The sequence below is a fragment of the Euleptes europaea genome, chromosome 1 (genome assembly GCF_029931775.1).
Source record: "Euleptes europaea isolate rEulEur1 chromosome 1, rEulEur1.hap1, whole genome shotgun sequence".
In the NCBI taxonomy this organism is placed as follows: Eukaryota; Metazoa; Chordata; class Lepidosauria; order Squamata; family Sphaerodactylidae; genus Euleptes; species Euleptes europaea.
The window spans coordinates 54409951-54429387 of record NC_079312.1 but is presented as its reverse complement, the minus strand read 5'-3'; the positions used below and the strand labels follow the sequence as shown (position 1 = coordinate 54429387).

At 43.0% G+C, this 19437-nt stretch overlaps 1 protein-coding gene across 1 annotated transcript; it reads right to left on the bottom strand.

The window, feature by feature from the left end:
• Positions 1 to 2197: 2197 nt before the first annotated feature.
• On the bottom strand, positions 2198 to 19142 carry XPC (XPC complex subunit, DNA damage recognition and repair factor). Its single transcript, XM_056854072.1, has 14 exons — positions 19031 to 19142; positions 17537 to 17654; positions 16641 to 16725; positions 14750 to 14907; positions 14416 to 14533; positions 13077 to 13166; positions 11496 to 12449; positions 9199 to 9359; positions 8470 to 8551; positions 6524 to 6658; positions 5561 to 5730; positions 4102 to 4195; positions 3573 to 3662; positions 2198 to 2434 (listed from the first exon to the last, which is right to left on the bottom strand). The coding sequence occupies exons 2-14, from the start codon at positions 17587 to 17589 to the stop codon at positions 2222 to 2224; spliced, it is 2403 nt and encodes an 800-aa protein (XP_056710050.1). The 5' UTR covers positions 17590 to 17654; positions 19031 to 19142; the 3' UTR covers positions 2198 to 2221.
• Between the last annotated feature and the right edge of the window lie 295 nt (positions 19143 to 19437).

Genomic DNA, 19437 nt, shown 5'->3' with positions numbered 1-19437 from the left:
GGAAAGGCATTCCTATGAACTTTTTTCATAATGCATACATGCTCTTCCTAACCTTGTATAGTGCCAGCATAGACTTGGATCCTGTAGCATCATCCCCCCCCCCCCCCATGCTTCTTTCTGGCTGCTGTGGGCACTGGCCTTTGCCATCCCACTCCCTTCCTCTGCCGCTAGTATTTCTGCATGCAGAAGATCAATGTTTTTCATGGAGCCCTTCTGCATGTGGCAACATCAGAAGTGAGAACTGCAGCAGACAAAAGCCTCCATGGAAGCTGGAGAAGCATGCAGGGACCGATGTCATAGGATCCAAGGCCTGGCGTTCCAGGAAACTGGAAGATTTATAGCCTGCATTTAAAGGGATTGTAGTAATCCATGTGAAACCATGATTAACAGGTGTTGTACCTTGCATTACAATTTTAAGTTTTTGTGAAAATACTGGGGGTTTTTTTTATAAACAGCTTGTCACAACATCCAGTCAAAACAACCCACTAAATTTACTTCCCCCCCACCCCCGAAATTTGGTTTCCTATGAATTTACAACATTTTAAGTACAAATGTTTCATAACCCAGGCTAAATTCACTGGGATGTTAGGAGTGTGGTATCAAATCAAGGAGAGCTATTGGGCAGTGAGTACTTAGTAGAGAGTTACTCATTCTTATGTGTCCAAGCTGGAAATGTATCTTTTGGGCCCTATAGTCCAACCCAGAATGCTCGAAGGGGTAGGACCAAAGAGCTCATTGGCCATCACAAACCATTACACATAGCATAGTTTCACAATTAGGTACACAAGCATGATTTGAGACAGCTGTGTTGAGATAACAATGTAGCCTAAATTGCTAAAGTCCCCCAATTATGCACTTATGGCATTCACCCAACAATTACCTTGAATGGAAAGAAAGTGGATGCTTGTATACCAGATCTTATTACAGTTTATTTTATTTATTTATTTAGCCAAGGATTGAATATAAAAATAATTTGGAACATATTTAAAGTGCTAAAGCTAACTACAGTCAGGTCCAAATAGTAGGACATTAAAAAAACACTACAAGATCTACACTGTGTACTTAAATCTTGTGTAAAACTGCAGGTCTAGTTTGAATATTTCTTCTGCAGTAAAAGTGCACTTAAATCAAGGCAGTCTTAACAGGCACACAAGTAATTGTATGGTTTTCATTATGTGTAAAGGTAGGTTGCAAGCATAAATGTCTAAATTAATCCTATTCCGGTTGCATTAACTCACAATGTTTAAAATTTCAGTCGTAAGAGCTTAACTAAAGTTATCAACATGACCCGTAAAGATTTGTGAGGATACAGAGGAGAAATAACCAACAGATAAAAACATTCTAATAATCAAAGTCCTCTAATGGTCCCACAGTACGTTTTAACCCTATAAAAAGTTTCACCTGCATGCTAATAAGACTTGTAGGAGCGTGATTCATTGAGAAGTACTCCTGTACAAGCCCCAGCAAAACAAACGGGAGCTGTACAAGAGCTGAACACCATGGTGTCATCCAGCTGCCATTTTATTTCAACAGAGCTGGTGTAGAACGTCCTAATGGATCGTTCCCTACATGTGGAAGAACACTACATCCTGAAACAGAAAGAATTCTGACCTATTTACAAGCACAGAATTCTACTCACACTAATTGTGACACCTCTGGGGTACTTCTACCGATGCTTTGAACAAACTAAATCAAAAGATAAGAGCAGTACTTGACAGTGAAAGGGAAGCTAGTAAATGTGAAATTACAAGAATGTTCAATGGAGGAAGGAGGTCCCGCAAGGATTTCTCTTAAAAGACTGTTCTCATCTAATAAATCTATGCCTTTTTTTGCTGTCAAGTTGCCTATGCCTCATAACCCCACAAATGTGGGGGTTAAGTGGAAGACCTCAAGCTCTTAAAAGATAAGAATAAAACATGTGATCCAGAGCTTTTCAGGACAACTTACATTGGAACTACACTGTGGAAAAAAGGGTCCATTTTGTGGCCTAGACTTATAATAGTTCTTATTAATTCCCTGATTTATCACCTGAAGCATTTTTTAATGCCACCTATGAAAATGCTGCTATATTTATATATTGACACACGTCCAAGTCTCCAGTTTTCAGCAAATATAAAAATGTAATTTGTTAACCCTGAAACTACAGGCTGGTTTGAGCAAAGTCACATATGCCTTCCCTTGGCACAATGGGTTTCAACAAAAGCCCAACATTTCCTCCTGGTCACAACTTCTCAAATGGGAACAAATGCTTTGCTTCTCCTTTCTTCTCCCTCTGGCTCTTTCTGGTTCTTTTTTCTCCCCCACTCTGTTTCTCCACTTGCCGGTTTTGGGGCCAAGAAACAGCCATGTCCCCAGCTGCGGTCTCCAAGCTTGGTCCTTCTTCATCAGAGGAGAACCCAGTCTCCCTTCCCATCATGCCATCTGCTGCCTCATTCTGGAAGAGTTGAAAGATTTAACTGACACTGTGGGAAAATTCCCTTTCAGAACAGAGAATACTAGAAGGAAATCGGCAACACAGAAGTATTTTCAGCTCACTGAGAAAAATAATGCACACAGAACTCTAATATTCAAATGACAACCTATTCTAATACATTCACAGCAAAGTAGTAGAGTAATAAATGAACTACACAGCAATAGTTCAAGCAGGTTTGTCAGTAGAATCAGCTAAGACAATGCTCTCAGGGTGGGGGATCATGCCATCTCTACTTCCTGGTCCAGAAGAATACTATGTTTGCTTGTTCCTCAAAGGTCAAATGCAGACTCTTCAATGTCCACACAATCCTGAGTCATCTCAAGCCTCAGAGTCACACCACACATTGTTATTAATTCAACAGCCACTGTTACAAGTTCCATCATTCATTATAATGTGTCTGTGGTAACAGATTAAAAAAAATAAATTGGTGTGTTTACTCTCATCTATCATCTCTAAAATTCAGGGCGATTTTTCTCCTTCCCGCCCACCAACTGTGGCAATAATGACCCTTTCTGTCTGTTGCACAACCTGTGGCTATTTTGGTTGAGTGATCTCCAACCTTTGCTCACAACGTGATCTTTTGTGATTCAAGCCACTGCAGAGTCCTCCTCCAATCCAGACAATAGGGTCAAGACACAAAACAAGCAATTTTATATCTACCATGTAGATTAATATTAGTGCAAGCCAGTCCTACAGCAAACGTTATGCCCCTCGAACATTAGAGATCAGTCTCTGTGTAAAAAGAAGAGTATCATTGCAAGTATAGCAGGAATTTGTCAAAATATACTGATAGGGCAGCCACTCCTTCAAACAGCTGACTGATCAGTGTGGCAAAAGGCATGTGAAACAACATGTAGTAACTTTTTCCTGCTTAGGGAGCTGCAACATCTGAAGAAGGCCTTCGTAGAAATATAAACAGGAAACTACACAGATTTCAGGGAAAGGACAGTACTGTCCATCCTAGTTCAAAAACAGTTTACACACACAGACTTTTTCTTCAGGAGCCAAATAAAGGCTTCCAATGTCCACTCAGTTCTGAATTATCTCAGCAGTAACAACATCCAAGTAGGAGAAACACAGCTTATAATATTTTTTTTACCTTAGTGGAGTAACGTTCCTTCAGTCTCTCCCGGATCAGAACTCCTTTCACCAACAATTTCCAGTTCCCCAACACTCTCTTTTCCCGCTTCTGTGTTTAAAAATCATTCAAAATTAGGAAGTGAAAGGTACAAGGATTAAAATAATTGCAGGCCTTCTATCTTACTAGAGAAAAACATTTAGTAAACTGAACTCCCTCAGTGCAAAGGGCAGAACTAGTATGTCCAAATACCTTTCTATTTACTGTGTTAAATTGGCCTGACTTTGAAAAGTGGGATTTCAATAGCAAAAATAAAGCATCCCTAATGTTACGCTGACCTTCATATTCACAACCAGGTAATAACCCAAGAACCCAAACATTTAGGAACGCATCTGGGTAGAGGTTAATATTGTGAAAACATTTTGCTGTTCACCAAATTTACATTTAAGGAACTGCCTTGTTCTCTATTGCTGTCCAGTTCTATCAATGCCAGTTCAATTCACTGAAGGTGGGGAGGGGGAATAGACCCTTTCAAAGGGATTCTTCTTACCTCCTTTTCTTTCTTTTCCCTCTCTGCTTCTTCATTCTCCCAGGCTGCAACAAGCACCTCTCTGTATTCTTCACAGACTACGTAGCCTTCAGTACTGGTGAAAACATAATAACCTAGTTACCCACATATTGTTTGTGTGTTGATTCAATAGATTAACAATACTTACACGACAAGATTCATTATGACATGACTAGACATTAGGGGATCCCAGATTATTCTAGAAACCTAAATGGCAATATGGTTATGCCTTTGTGCAGTGGCAACTGGAATCCCATTTACTCCCCACAAGATATAAAGATTGTGCAGTTGAGACAAGCTCCTGATCTAGTGCCAGAAACAGCATGGTGTAATGGACAGGTTGCTGGCCACAGGCCAAGAGCTGTGTTCAGATCTCTGCTCGGCCCTGAAGCTCACCAGATGGCCCTGGGCCCAGTCACTTCCCCTCAGCCTAACCTAATTAACAGGATTTTTGTAAAGGTAGTTCCCTGTGCAAACACTGAGTCATTACTGACCCATGGGGTGACATCAGATCACGACATTTAATAGGCAGACTACGTTTACGGGGTGGTTTGCCATTCCCTTCCCCAGCTGTCTACACTTGTATAGACAAAATAATATAATCTGCATTTGTTCCCCTTAATTCATTGGCAAAAAGCAGAATATAAATGAGACAAAAAAACTGAGTCCCTGTCCCCATATCTACTTATATCAGGCTTCCAAAACAATTTTCCTTTATTCTTGGGTTAATTATTCCTCTGTTCACTCAGTGATTTCCCAGAGAATCCCTTAACTTTGCTTCACCCACATGATATCTCGTATTTCTTGAGGTGCTTCAGAAGCTTCCTCGTGCTTTGTGGGAAGATGAGAGGGATTATTCTGTGGAAACCGTAGCACTAAAAGGACAACACCAGCAATTCTGCCCACGTGAGCAATATTTAATTTAATGTGCCAGTTGCTGAACTAGCAGCATCTCTTTGAGGAATCTTGAATAATCCAGCTCGATCTGATTTCTACTGCCTGAATATCATGAGAAGACCAAAAACACACACACACACCCAAAAAAACAGGATGGGGAACTAAACATCAGCCAACACCATATACTATTGTTAGCAATAGTTTTGTTTTATTATTTTCATTTTATTATAGCCCACCTTTCTCCCCAATGGAGACCCAAAGTTGCTTACAATATTCTCCCCTTCCCCCATTTTATTCTTGCAAAACCCTGTGATGTAGTTTAGGCTGAGAATGGGTAACTGGCCCAAGGTTACTTGGCAAGTTTCCATGGCAGAGTGGGGATACCCGCGCTGCCCTGGAATCTTACGGGATGATCTTCAGCCAGTCGCACGCTTTCAGACTAGCCATATCTAAGACATATCCTCCACTGATGGAACATGTGTCAAGTCCAACACATGACACCGTTATAGGCCTAGCCAAGCCAGAAGGCAGAACTGTGACATACACTGGGTGCGAGTAGCCACCATGAAAATCAAATCCAGTAACAGCCGGAACACAGTCAATATCCAGTTTACGTGCCACTCGGTGAAGGTTGGGAAGCTTCAACTGTACACAGCCTATGGGTAACATGCTGGGCTGGAAAAGATACACATTTCCAAATTCGTTCCGAGGAACCTGAAACAAAGAAAGAAGGAAGAGTTAAGCAAAACAAAAAAAGACTGAAGTTCATATTTTAAAACAGAAATTGCCTCTGGCCGAGATGCCCGCCACTGTTTAAAATGGTAAATTTTAGAGGAAAACTTGCTGCAGGACTGAGTATCTGTAAGTTCATAAGAACACAAAGCATTAGATGAAATTCTATATGCTTTGTTTTAAAAGCTGTAACTTTATAAAATGCTTACTTAAAATTTACATTTAATCTACATTTTTATTATCATGCCAATATTCTTGTCAGACTTGAAGATTGTACTGGAAGGCCTTGGTGGAATTTTACACTTGTAACAACCTATTGTTATCCTGTAAAGGGTAATCCACAAGCGGCTTAAACAGACTCTGGCCCAGTTCAATTCATTCTGGCAATACTTGTTCTCACTGGGTGGCGACACGACGTTACAGCTGGAAATGAGGGAACATTTAAAAATCACCACTTTTATTAGCAGGACCCAGTAACTGGAAAATGACTAAGACCCTCTTATTTTGCTTTTGAAAAGTGGCAATTTAAATGTGCGCCCTCTGTTCACAAGTAACATGAGGATGTGTGCCGTACCTTTTTGAAGAAATTCAACATAGTTTATGGTCTGACTTGCAACCATTTTTGTGGGGATAAGATGCATATGGAATGCTGTGCCAGCAGCATTGTAAAAAATGATTATGTTACGTGGGTCAGCAAGCAGATACAGCGGTGCAGATACTAATGTTTAGGTGTAGCAAAGCCTCTCCATCATACTTGATCTTTTCCCCTGCTTACCCTTCCATCCACTGCCACAGGGGGCTGATACTGTTCTGTCTGCCAGAGACCAAAGAGTCCCAAGTCCTTTTTTTCCCGGTTGGCAGGTTCCACCATTCGTGCTTTCCTTGCCTGGTTGGAGAAGCCTATGACCATCTGTGTAAACGAGACAAATGAATGCAAACCACATTGCAGATGCATCAAAGGTACGCACTCCATTCAGATGAGATGGGGCATAAAAGACAGGTTTGCTTATTTGTAGGTAAGTAGATAGGTAGGTATGTTTTAGGCCAAACTGCATGCAGTCAAGTATCACTTTGAACCAACAGAAATGCGCACTATTCTGTCCATTATGAGAACAGCTCAGCTCTTCATAGGGGACAGTTCTTCATTAACGACACTTCAGACTGAAGGGGACTTCGAGGGGTCAGTTGTAAGGAGGGAGAGGTGCAGATGTTGGGGAACCATGAGTTTGAGATAGGATGGGAGAATAAAACGAAAGTAATTTGAGGCTTGCCTAAGGGGACAGTCACTAGAGCGGAAAGAGAAAGATCTATCGAAAGAAGCTGGAGCATGAAGAGATTTGACAATGAAAAGCAGAAGCTTAAACCAAGCTGGGTAAGGAAATGGAATCCAGTAGGCAGAGCGCCGCAAAGGAGAATTGTGACCAAAAAGAGAGAGAGAGAGAGAGAGAGAACTCAAGCAAGCAGCAGAGTTAATATTCAAGGAAGGAGACCAACTGAACTGGCTGGAGACCAAGATTAAAAGGAATCTTGGGGTTGTAGTGAAAAGCATAGTAAAAGGGTTGACCCAGTGGGTGGCAGCAGTGAAGAAGGTAAACTCCACACTGGGAATTATCAGGAAAGGGGTTGAAAGTAAAACAGACAACGGTGTAATGTTGTTGTATAGAAATACTGTGTGGTCTCATCTGGAATACTTTGTGCAGTTCAGGTCATCATATCTCAAAAAGGATACTGCAGAGCTGGAAAAAGTACAGAAGGGGGCAACCAAGATGTGTTGGAGCACCTTTCCTATAAGGCTACAGTGTGGGACTTTTCAATTTAGAAAAGAGACAACTAAGTGGGGGGACATGATAGAGGTTTATAAGATTACACATGGGGTAGAGAGAGCGGACGGAGAGAACTTTTCCTCCCTCTCCCAAGAAACTATACCTTGGGGGCATCCAACAAAGTTGATGGGCAGTAGATTCAGGATGGACAAAGGGAACTACTTTATCCAATGATTAAAATGTGGAATTTGCTGCCAAAAGACGTTATTGATGGCCACAGGCACAGACTGCTTCTAAAGGGGGATTAGATAGGTCCATCAATGGATAATAGCCAAGAACTCCACATCCAGAGACAATAAAACCTTGGAATTAACACACATGAACACATGAAACTGCTTTATACTGAATCAGACCCTTGGTCCATCAAAGTCAGCATTGTCTACTCAGACTGGCAGTGGCTCTCCAGGGTGTCAGGAAGGTCTTTCACATCACTTACCTGCCTAGACTCTTTAAGTTAAGATGTCGGGGATTGAACCTGGGACCTTCTGCATGCCAAGCAATTGCTCTACCACTAAGCCACAGCCCCTCCCCTACATTACAGTGTAAGGAAGCAACATCAGAAGAAAGCCGTGGCCTCAATGTCCTGTGTCTTGGCCCTCCAAAGCAACTGGTTGGCCAGTGTGTAAAACAAGATGCTGGACTACATGGACCACTGGTCTGATCCAGCAGGGTTCTTATGTTTCTATGGATGAACATGTTATTCTATCTGGTCTAATGCTGGTCACTTTAAATGGGAGCAACTCCTAAACAAAGCCCTCCAGGGTCATTGGGATATATGTATTTCCTAGTCTGGTTATCCTCTTGACAGATCCAATCTCAGGTGAAAATGCCTTCTGTATACATACTTCATATTTTGCTACTGAGGTACAGACCCAACATTGCCATTCCCTTACCTTACCTTGTATGGTACTTCCCCAAGCCTCACCACTCGAGCTTGCTTCAGCCACGTGTCCTTGGAGTGCAGCGTATGGATACAGTCTCTGAAAAGGGCCAAACAAGACAGCATCCCTTCTCAATGCAAATATGCACAATGGATCTGGTTACTATTCATTATTAACAGCACACCTTAGAAAGAGAGAATCAGAACGGTGCTAATGGAACCCAAATTCTACAATAAGAAAACCTAAAATTCTGCTGTCAGTACAAATTGAGAAAACTTGCAAATGGTTATAATTTTACATTGATTCTGCTTTTCATAAAGAAGGCCAATTGAGCAATGTAGGCTACTGAAGGCCTATACCCCCCACACACTCCCAACTAGCAGTTCTTTTGAAACCTCACCTGGCATCATCCACGCATGTTCAAAAGTGTCCTTCCCAGCCATAAGGGCGAGAAAGCCTCTTCTAAAAAATGGAAAGCTGGGATGCTCAAGATGCGGGATTCTGCACTCCATAACAAATGCAGCCCTTCTGCGGTCTTTACACAGGAAGCACAAAGCCCAGATTATTAACATGGTTCACATTAGAACTTCAGGATAACATAACAGTGTGTAAGGAGTGAACTTTAGATGTGCCTCTGTAAAGGTTTAGCTTTATTCAAGGTACCACAACAGCAAGGGGATCTAGGATCTGATCACATACCCGGGGAAGCCACGTTTCACGGCATACACACCTCAGGGATATCTCACCTGGAGTACACGGCCTCCCCTCGGCAGTATCCTAGCACAGCAGCTGATTCAGGGTAGATGGCTTCATATTTAAGAAGATGCCTCTTCAAGGCATAAAGTGGGTGATTCTTGTATTCGCCAACGGCTGTTGGGAGGGGCTGGTCTTGAAGCTGAGCTAGAAACTGTGGGAGCCACATGGCCAGCGTCACACTTCAGAGTTTATACCACACAAATATATTCTTCAGCTGCTGGAAGATTAAGTCCAGCTGATACATGCAGGTTCATCATTTGATCAAGCGATGATGACCTGCCTGTGTGGATGAACCATCCCAGCTTTAGTGCCACAAATGGATCTTTCGTATCACCCAACACCACCTCAGAAGTAATATTTGCCTGTGTGGTCAGATCACACATTCAGAGAATCATAGAGTTGGAAGGGACCACCAGGGTCATCTAGTCCAACCCCCTGCACAATGCAGGACATTCACAACTACCACATTCGGCTGTGTCGTCAAGGGCTGAATAAAACAAGCAATGAGACCCTGAGTCTCACCCCTGCGTGAACCAGCTCTCAGACACTCTGCATACAAGGAGAGAGCTCATAAAAGCCAGCCATTCCTGACATGGTGAGGGTGTAATATGAATCGAGCACACCCTCAAAGCATTTTTCAGTATTAGGGTTTAGTCAGCCAAGTGGCCTTTTCCAGGTCTTTATTCCAGATGCCATTATTCCTGATCACAGCAGCCCTAACAGCCCAGACTAGCCTGATCTTGTCAGAGCTCAGACGCTTGCAGCATCAGTACTTGGATGATTGACCACCAATGAAGACTGGAGCTGCTATGCAGAGGACGCCAATGGCATACCACCTCTTCTCACCGCATGCCTTGAAAACCCTGTGATGTGGAACTTCACAGGGTCACCATGAGTCAGTTACGACTTGATGGCACACTTTACTTACAGGGATATACTGGTTCATAGACTCAAAGCTATCTGGCTCAAAGCTATCTGTATCAAATTTATGGACGGTTGGTCTATCATCAGCTAGGTAAAGGTAGTCCCCTGTGCAAGCACCAGGTCATTTACTGACTCATGGGGTGACATCACATTCCGACATTTCCAAGGCAGACTATGTTTACGGGGTGGTTTACTATTGCCTTCCCTAGTCATCTACACTTTACCTCCAGCGAGCTGGGTACTCATTTTACCAACCTCAGAAGGATGGAAGGCTGAGTCAACCTTGAGCTGGCTACCTAAAACCGACTTCCGTTGGGATCGAACTCAGGTCATGAGCAGAGCTTTTGACTGCAGTACTGCAGCTTACCACTCTGCGCCACAGGACTCTAGTGATCAGCTATGCGCCACAATTGCGTAACAGAATTTCTAGGCTCAGAGGCATATACCTCTGAATACTCGTCTCTGTGCGTTCAGGCCTTGATTATGGCTTACCTGCTTAATCACTATAGGAAACAGAAGGCCAAAAGAGATACTTGGTCTGATTCAGCAGAGGCCTTCTTATTAGTTCCTACCAGCGGAATACAGTCCCTACCAAGCCAGGTGACTTTCACCACTAGAATACAAGAACAAGCCCCATTATGGCTCTTGTAGGTTATCCGGGCTGTGTAACCGTGGTCTTGGTATTTTCTTTCCTGACGTTTCGCCAGCAGCTGTGGCAGGCATCTTCAGAGGAGTAACACTGAAGGACAGTGTCTCTCAGTGTCAAGTGTGTAGGAAGAGACTTGACACTGAGAGACACTGTCCTTCAGTGTTACTCCTCTGAAGATGCCTGCCACAGCTGCTGGCGAAATGTCAGAAAAGAAAATACCAAGACCACGGTTACCCAGCCCGGATAACCTACAAGAACCAATGAACTCTGACCGTGAAAGCCTTCGACCCATTATGGCTTTTTGCTGAACAATGACATTTCGTGAGTTGCACAAATATCCCTTTTCCTGCAAGCCATTCTGGCATAAATGGTCATTGATCAATTCTGCTTACAATTTGAGGAATCTAAATAGAAGCTACCAATTTATTAGGAATGCTTAACACAGCATTTGCTGCCTCTGTGCTTGCAGATCGCAGAGGCTGCTACTCCTTAACCCTCCCTCAAAGCTGTTAGTGAAACCCATTCCATAAAAAAGAGTGCACTTTACACCTCTGACTTCCATCTTCCCACCCCCTATCCCATTGTTTAAATAATCAAGAAAAGAAAATCAAAACTATTAACAGGACAGGGGAGCACCAAGACAACTTGGAACCCATTTTGGCCACACAGAAAAAAAACAAAAAGCAAAACCCTGACCAATTCCACAGTACTTACAGCCTTCTCTTCTTTTTCCTCCCGTTCGACAAATGGGCTTCTGTACGGTTCCAAAGTGTCCTCCCACCACTGGGCATCCACACGGCTTTTCCTCGTTGAAGTCATCCACGCCGGATCATATCTTTGTGTTACATCCTTTACGCACCCATCGTTGTCAAAGCCAACGATATAGCACACTGGTTTGGTGGCATATCTGAAGCACAGTGAAGGCTGGCCAACTGTGCCATGTACACAGTTGACATCCACCCACTTGTCTTCTCGTTCAACAAAAACCTCCACCCATTGATTTGTGCCTCTTTGTATAACTGGCTCCTGACTTCCTCCTTCATCATCACTACTGGAAATTATTTTGTTCTTTTTCTTTGGTGGGTTTGAAGAACTTGAGAGATTGGTTTTCCTCGACAAATGCTCAACGTTGTCTGAATTCTTGGGTTCTTTCAACATCGAAGGTGCAGATTTCCATCTGCTATTAAATGCTGTTCTTGCTTTAGGTGTTCCCCGTGAAAACCTATGCTTCCTATTAGTAGTTTCAAAATCATCATCAGAGATGCTGCTATCATCCTGACCATCTTCTGAAGCATGGAATTCAGAATCACTGCCCTCACCGCTTCCACTCTCCTCTTTGTAAGACACTTTGGAGGCCACTCTTCGTTGGCGGTCATTTTTGGGCCTCCCCAACACTTCCCTTCCCTTCAAGTTGTTTTCACCATCACCACATTCCTTGTCTTTCTGACCACCCTTCAGTACCTTGGATTTACTTATTTTCCTTTTGCCTTCAGGGGAGTTTGGTTTCCTGTCAGCTTCTAGGTTCTTTGGTGCAGTCTCCTCTCGGCCTGCTCTTGGTTTGCTCTTTGGTCCTGAGCATTTTCTTGGTGCAGCTCTAGGCTTTTTGTCAGAACTATCCAGTTCCTCAGAGACTAAACTGACAGAACGCTTCTTAGTTGGGGGCTTTCCCTGAAACAAAGAAAAGGGGGCTCCTGATGATCGTGAGAAGATGAAGGAAATTTAAACCCACTAGGTTCTTTTGCACAGGCCAACAGCTTGAAAGAACTACTAGGTAAACAGTACTACGCTCTGAAGTATTTGTTCTGTACATTCACTGTTTGGCTCTGTTCAGAATCACACAAAACCACAGTTTGATTAAACTAACTATGGTGACTGTGATTGTAGCATGGCCTCTATTCATATAAACAAATACTTTCATTAGGGTTCATCAAACCAGGAGCTTGGATTCACCAAGCATGTCTGATGAAAGAGATTGCCATCAGTGCAACTCAGCTTTCTTCTCTGCCTCTTCACACTGTAGCGTGAAATGCTACCCCTGGGGGACACAGGCCTCCCCAGAAACACCATAAGGGGAGAGTCAGGGGTCCGCAGCAGGAGGGGTGAAATCAGTGAAAATCATCCCTCCCTTCTCTTTGTGGAAATCCTCTCATGGATCCAAGCCAGGATCTGAATCTGGCTTGAAGAAACAAAGACGGGAAAGCAAAAATTGCAATTTGCTTTTTGTTTTTTACAAATGTGAACATACACCTGCCCACAGGGATCCTGCCACCCATAGCTTCAATGTTCCATTCTTACCTTCTCTGGTGGCTTTTTCAGAGGAATGGGCTGTAAAGACAAGACAAGCCGGCACAGAAGCTGCAACGACCGCAGAATGAGTAAAAATATCTATTTCAAATACAAACAGAAATGATTTGTTTGGAATCTTGAGTTCAGGCACACAGTGATTCCCCCCACATACACACAAGTGCATTTTCCTGTTTCCCCCAATGACCTTAGTAAAAGTTCCTTCCAGACAAAATTGAATGAAAAGCAATAAAAACAGCATTTCCCCCAAAGCGGATGTGCCATAGGTCTGACTCTGATCCTCTTCACACAGAGTTTCTATGGCTGCTGCCACTTGCATGGCTGCTCCAGTGTTGTTTGAGTTCCATGCAAAAGCTTCTGCCCAAAAGGTTTTTCTAGCAGCAAGTTTCTGCATATTTTAGCCCTGCAAACGGCTAAGATGTATAGCTGCCTATACACAGGTCTTCTGTGTGGTGGCCCCCACCTTGTGGAATGACCTGCCTAAGGAAGTCAGGAAGGACCACTCTTGTCACTCCACAAACTATGTAAAACAGAATAGTTCAGGAAGGAAGTTTTATAAATATGGCTATAGTATAAAGCTGACCTGGATAGCCCAGGCTAGCCCAATCTCATCAGATTTTGGACACTAAGCAGAGTCAGCCCTGGTTAGCATTTGGATGGGAGACCACCAAGGAAGTCCAGGGTTGCAATGCAGAGGCAGGCAATGGCAAACCACCTCTGTTAGTCTCTTGCCTTGAAAACCCTATGGAGTCACTATAAAGTCAGCCACGACTTGATGGCACTTTCCGCCACAATCACCATAGTAAAATGGAATGGTTCAGGAAGGTGCTTTTATAGAGAACAGGGATGTAGTCTAAGCCTCTGTGCACGGCATGTATTGTCTGTTTGTTGCATGTATTACCCTGTTCTTATTGCATTGTTTTCTACTTTGTAATTCCATTTTCTGCACCACTTAATATATCATGTTCAATAGGACTAGGATTACAAAATTTAAGGTAACTTTTTTGCATTATCACATAGTTTATTAGATCTCTCATATTTAACTACATTGCCTTACACCATGTTATTTGCCTTGAGTGTTAAGAGAAAATATAAATCTTGTAATATACCCTGCAGTCAGTGGAAATCAGTGTGGCTTGCATGGCATGCTAAAGACACTACTGGAGAAACCATATGGGTGGAAAACCTTACAGAGATGCAAAGCATGTGATAACAGCCACAGAAGTGGCAGTAAGCATCCACTTGGGGTTCATGCGAAAGCTGTCTGGTCTCCTATTTCCAAAATCTATATTCCCAAAGTCTTTAGTTCTTTAAAAGCCTGGTCACTTACATGCACCAATTCTTCATCATCTCGAGCAGCATAGACAGCAAAACGCCGCTCCAAGGTGGACTGCCAACTTTCTTCAATATCAGAGAGCTCACTGTTGACAGTAAAGGTTGCAACAAACCTCGAAGAACAAAATCATGTTTTATTTTTCTGCTCTCCAGGCTAGCTTCTTCATATTGCATCCCCATCGTTTCAGGGGACTTGCATTCTCCCATTCTTACAATTAAAGTTTTAAAAAAGAACAAACTGCTTTCACTTAGGTGGCTACACAGATGGAAACAAATATTTCCTCTTTGTTGCACTGAAGACAGAGTTGGTCATGGAGAGAGACTCTTACCATTTCACAAGGTTTGACAGATACAAGCGGTCTACACGATCCGTAGGCACTTTCGTAAAGTGGGCTGGGATAATGGAAAGGCCGATCGCTTGGAGATCTGGCTGACTGCAGATTCTGTTCCGATAGAAACCGTTTCCTAACAAGCACAGTAAGTGAACCTGTTGGGGAAAAAGAAACAGGACCCCAACATAGAAAGCAGCAACCTTTTAGTTTAATGACGCTGCTTTGAGCATGAAAATCAAGATCAAAAAAGGCAGTCCTGGCTTTGACCAAATTCATTCTAGGGCAACGATACAGCTATATCAACCCCTCACAGCTGCCCACCACCTACATTTGACAGACTGGGCCCTTCTCAATGTATCTTCAAGAGGCAGGAACAGTGTCTGCTAAAAGCAAGCCCTTTACTGTAATCACCCTGAATTTGCTACTGAAATTAGACCATGTTTCTCTCTCTTATCTTTTTTTTGTAAATTAAATTTGTTTGGGTTGGAATTAACAGTAAACTGACTTGACTATAACGTACTAGCCAGCAATAATTTCTTGTATTTGGATCCTGTTTGGTTTACTGGTTAAAGTTATTGTTTTCATTGCTGTTTTATTCATAATTTTATGCCACTCTGAACACAGAAAACACAACATATAAACATAAAGAAACAAACAAGTTTAGACTTACAGAATGAAAGCTATACTAAGAGTTAAACAGAACTGTATGAGAAAGGGGAAATTGGTCTCACGAGTGGTATTATGTACTATTTTAAAAAATTCGAACCCGCACAAACAATAAATATGTTCTGGATGACTTGGCAAACGTATAGTTCTCTTGCTAGTTTGTGTGTAAAGTGCCTTCAAGTCGCAGCCGACTTATGGCAACCCTTTTTGGGGTTTTCATGGCAAGACACTAACAGAGGTGGTTTGCCAGTGCCTTCCTCTGCACAGCAACCCTGGTATTCCTTGGTGGTCTCCCATCCAAATACTAACCAGGGCTGACCCTGCTTAGCTTCTGAGATCTGACAAGAACAACATTTTAAAAAAGGTAAAGGTCCCCTGTGCAAGCACCTAGTCATTCCTGACCGACGTTTCCTAGGCAGACTTTGTTTACGGGGTGGTTTACTAATGCCTTCCCCAGTCATCTTCCCTTTACCCCCAGCAAGCTGGGTCCTCATTTTACCGACCTCGGAAGGATGGAAGGTTGAGTCAACCTTGAGCTGGCTACCTGAAACCGACTTCCGTTGGAACTGAACTCAGGTTGTGAGCAGAGCTCGGACTGCAGTACTGCAGCCTACCACTCTGTGCCATGGGGCTCTAGTAACAACATGTGTGTGTGTGAAGTGCCGTCAAGTCGCAGCCGACTTATGGCGACCCCTTTTTGGGGTTTTCATGGCAAAAGACTAATAGAGGTGGTTTGCCAGTGCCTTCCTCTGCACAGCAGTCCTGGTATTCCATTGTGGTCTCCCATCCAAATACTAACCAGGGCTGACCCTGCTTAGCTTCTGAGATCTGACGAGATCAGGCTAGCCTGGGCCATCCTGGGATATTAATTACGCTCAAATTTCAATAAACTCTTCTCTTAAGAGCTAGAATAAGGTGACAGAGACAGAATCTCATCCTTGTCCCTTGCAGTTTACTTTCTTCAGCTACATTTCTATTACCTTAGGAGCCAGTGTGGAGAGGTTGGACTAGGATCTGAGACACACGTTCGAATCCCCTCTCTGCCATGGAAGCTCATTGGATGACCTCAGGCTAGTCCCCTACTCTCAGTCTACCTACTTCACAAAGTTGATGTTGTAAGAATAAACTGGAGATGAGGAGAATGTTGTTGTGAGCCTCCTAGGGTCTCCACTGTGGAGAAAAGCAGGGTACAGATATATAAATAAAGTGTATTAAGTCTTACCCTGTGTGTATCTTCATGAACCTCTTTGTTGAAGCGTTTCATCATTCTCCGGAGGTATGTTTCAAACTCAGCTTGTCTTTTCTCTCTGCAAGATGCCACAGTCAAATCAGAACTCTTGCCCCGGAAGACACAAGAACAGATTCTTCACATTGTAATTTGTACACAGCTGTGTACAGTGCTCTGAAGCTGTAGTTAGACCTCACTTCCAACCAAGATTCAGCACAAACCCAGCTTGTTGCTGGGCTTCCTCACGCACGAAATGCTCCTTCCCTTCTCATGTGGACTAAAGTGAAGGAATCCTGCTTTAAAATTAACTTTAATTGCCCAAAATTTGCAAAGGTCAGGCAAGGAGTTAAATGAAATCCAGGCTTTGAATCCTGGCTTATGAAGGGACAATTAACTTGGGTAAAACAGTGTGGCCTGCATCCTGTGAGCAGGTTCTGTGCATGCTAGATAGTCTGTGCTGCAGAATGCTCTTCCACTAAAACTTCTGCTTGCCCAAGACCAAGGGTTTTCAATGGGCCCTTGAGCAAACAGAAGTTTAGTAGAAGTGGAAGCACACTCTGCAGTACAGACTATCTCGTGCGCATGGAACGTTTGCAGGATCCAAGCCCAACCCTACTCTCACATGTTATGGGTAACAGGTCAGCTTGAAACCAGAACTTCTTCGTCACATTTTATGTGAGGAAGTAGGGTAAATGGAGGAAGGTAGACAGAATCCAGCAGCAAGCTGGACTTGTATACACTGCGGTTTGATGTGACAGTGAATTTCACCCACCATGTACTATTGGTAGTTGTGTAAATGTGGGCCTTCTTTGGATTTGCTGACCCACATGGGAGAAAAGGGACAGCTAGCCACAGATCTCTGGATACAGAGCTCTCCAACTTCACCTTACCTTCTCTCTCTTTTCTTTGCTTGTTCTGGTGTCTCAATCTCTATCTCAACCATTTTGTTGGGCACGGCTGGCGTTGGAGAAATGTCTTCCAAGATCCCTACCTCAGGTTCACGAAGTTCTGGAAATGGAAGAGTTAATCTGTTATTTTTGATACTCGTTTTCTATATATACCTTATATTCATTGCATTCCGGCATATCCTATTTCATCCATGTTTATTGATATAGATTTTGATAGTGATGCTTTATCATTTGACTAATTCTGGAATGCTTTGAACGACTTGTTATGCCAATAAAGGTTTTTGAATTTGGAAGAGTTAATCTAAACTGCATAGTTCAGATGAAGCCCAGTGAGATTCCAAGCATTTCAGTTCTAACTCACAGCCGATTCTCCTGTGTTACTTTTTTTTTTAAAGGCAAACTTTTCCAAACCAGAGTCTTATGAAGAAAGCATATCATAAGGGAGTTCCGAATAATTCAGTTTCACAGAGAAGATGCAAGTTCTCTGCACTGGTTATCAGGGACTTTCCCAAATGCAGATCTTGTCTGTTGAATGCGTGGGCATGCAACTCTTTGTACCTGATGCTTGCATGGATCTTAAGACAGAGGGCATACAGGGCAGAACCTAAAAATATGTTATGTATGTATATAGTTAGGCGATATGCAGGGGGAACTTAGGAGCTTGAGTCCTAACGAAGGATCCTAAGTCCTGCATGCGCCATTGGCCCTAAGCCGGCACGCACCATTGGTAACCCGGGGTTGTTTCCCCTCTATCACGGATCAGGGGGGGAGTGGCCGTGGGCGGCCAGGGGGGCATATAACCAGGGCCATTTGCACTGTGTTCTCTAGTTCTGTTCCTGTACTTCAATAAAGCGGTTGCTGTTTGAACTCCGTCTCCGACCTCGTGTGTCCTCCCCACGCGGACTTAACATATAACATGAGGGGCAGACCTCCAGTCCTGTACAAACACGGCCCAGCTGCCACTTGCTGCTCACGAAGGATCCAAATGAACCCATTTTATTTATCCATTTACCTGCAGCTCTGAAGACACCTTAGCTGAATAAAGCAAATATAACATCACTATCAACCATTCTGAGGGGAAATGACCAGGAATGCCACGACTCACAGGCTTCGTACTTCAGAATACAACTGACTGTGTTAAAAAGGGGGGGAAAGATAGGCCATACAGATTTCCACCATAAATTAGAGGAGAGCTCCATCACAATGTCGGTCCGCTCACTCTAATTGTACTACTGCATATTTAATATTGGAATCAAACCCTAGGACACCCGGCTAACTGAGGTGAAGGCTATGTTATTCTGTGCCACCCGATTTAAACTTTATCTGAAGTTGCTAAAAAAAAAGAATGCCTAAAAATAATACAAAACTCAATTCGGCTATCATAAAAGCCAGGAGAATTCAGCACAAGAACAAGACCAAAGAATGACAAATCCAGATAGAAATTAATGTTTTATAGCAAAAGAAATGAAGGACTACCTTCCACATCTTCCCACTCATCTTCACTTTCCTCTTCATCCTCATCCTCTCTCTTTTTGATGGCAGGTTCTCTTTTTGCACATGTCTCTTCCTGTAGAAAAGTGCTCTGCAAACCACTATAAAGGGTGCAAGAAGAAACAACGAGCTAACTAGTTTAAGGAGACCACATTTAAGAGAGCATCCGAAGCATACTTCTGTGTGCCAGGCACTGCTGAAAGCCCCAACGGAAAAAACACAAACTCCTATATGCACAATCTGTCTAAAACGATGGGCGGTGGGGAGATTAAAACTGTTTAATCCACAAAAGAAGTTAAAGCTTCACCTTAACAAGCGGCTTCTTTACATTTTCATTAAGCTCTACGAAGAGGGTTTAACAACACAGAGTCATCTGCAAAAATGGGGCGTTC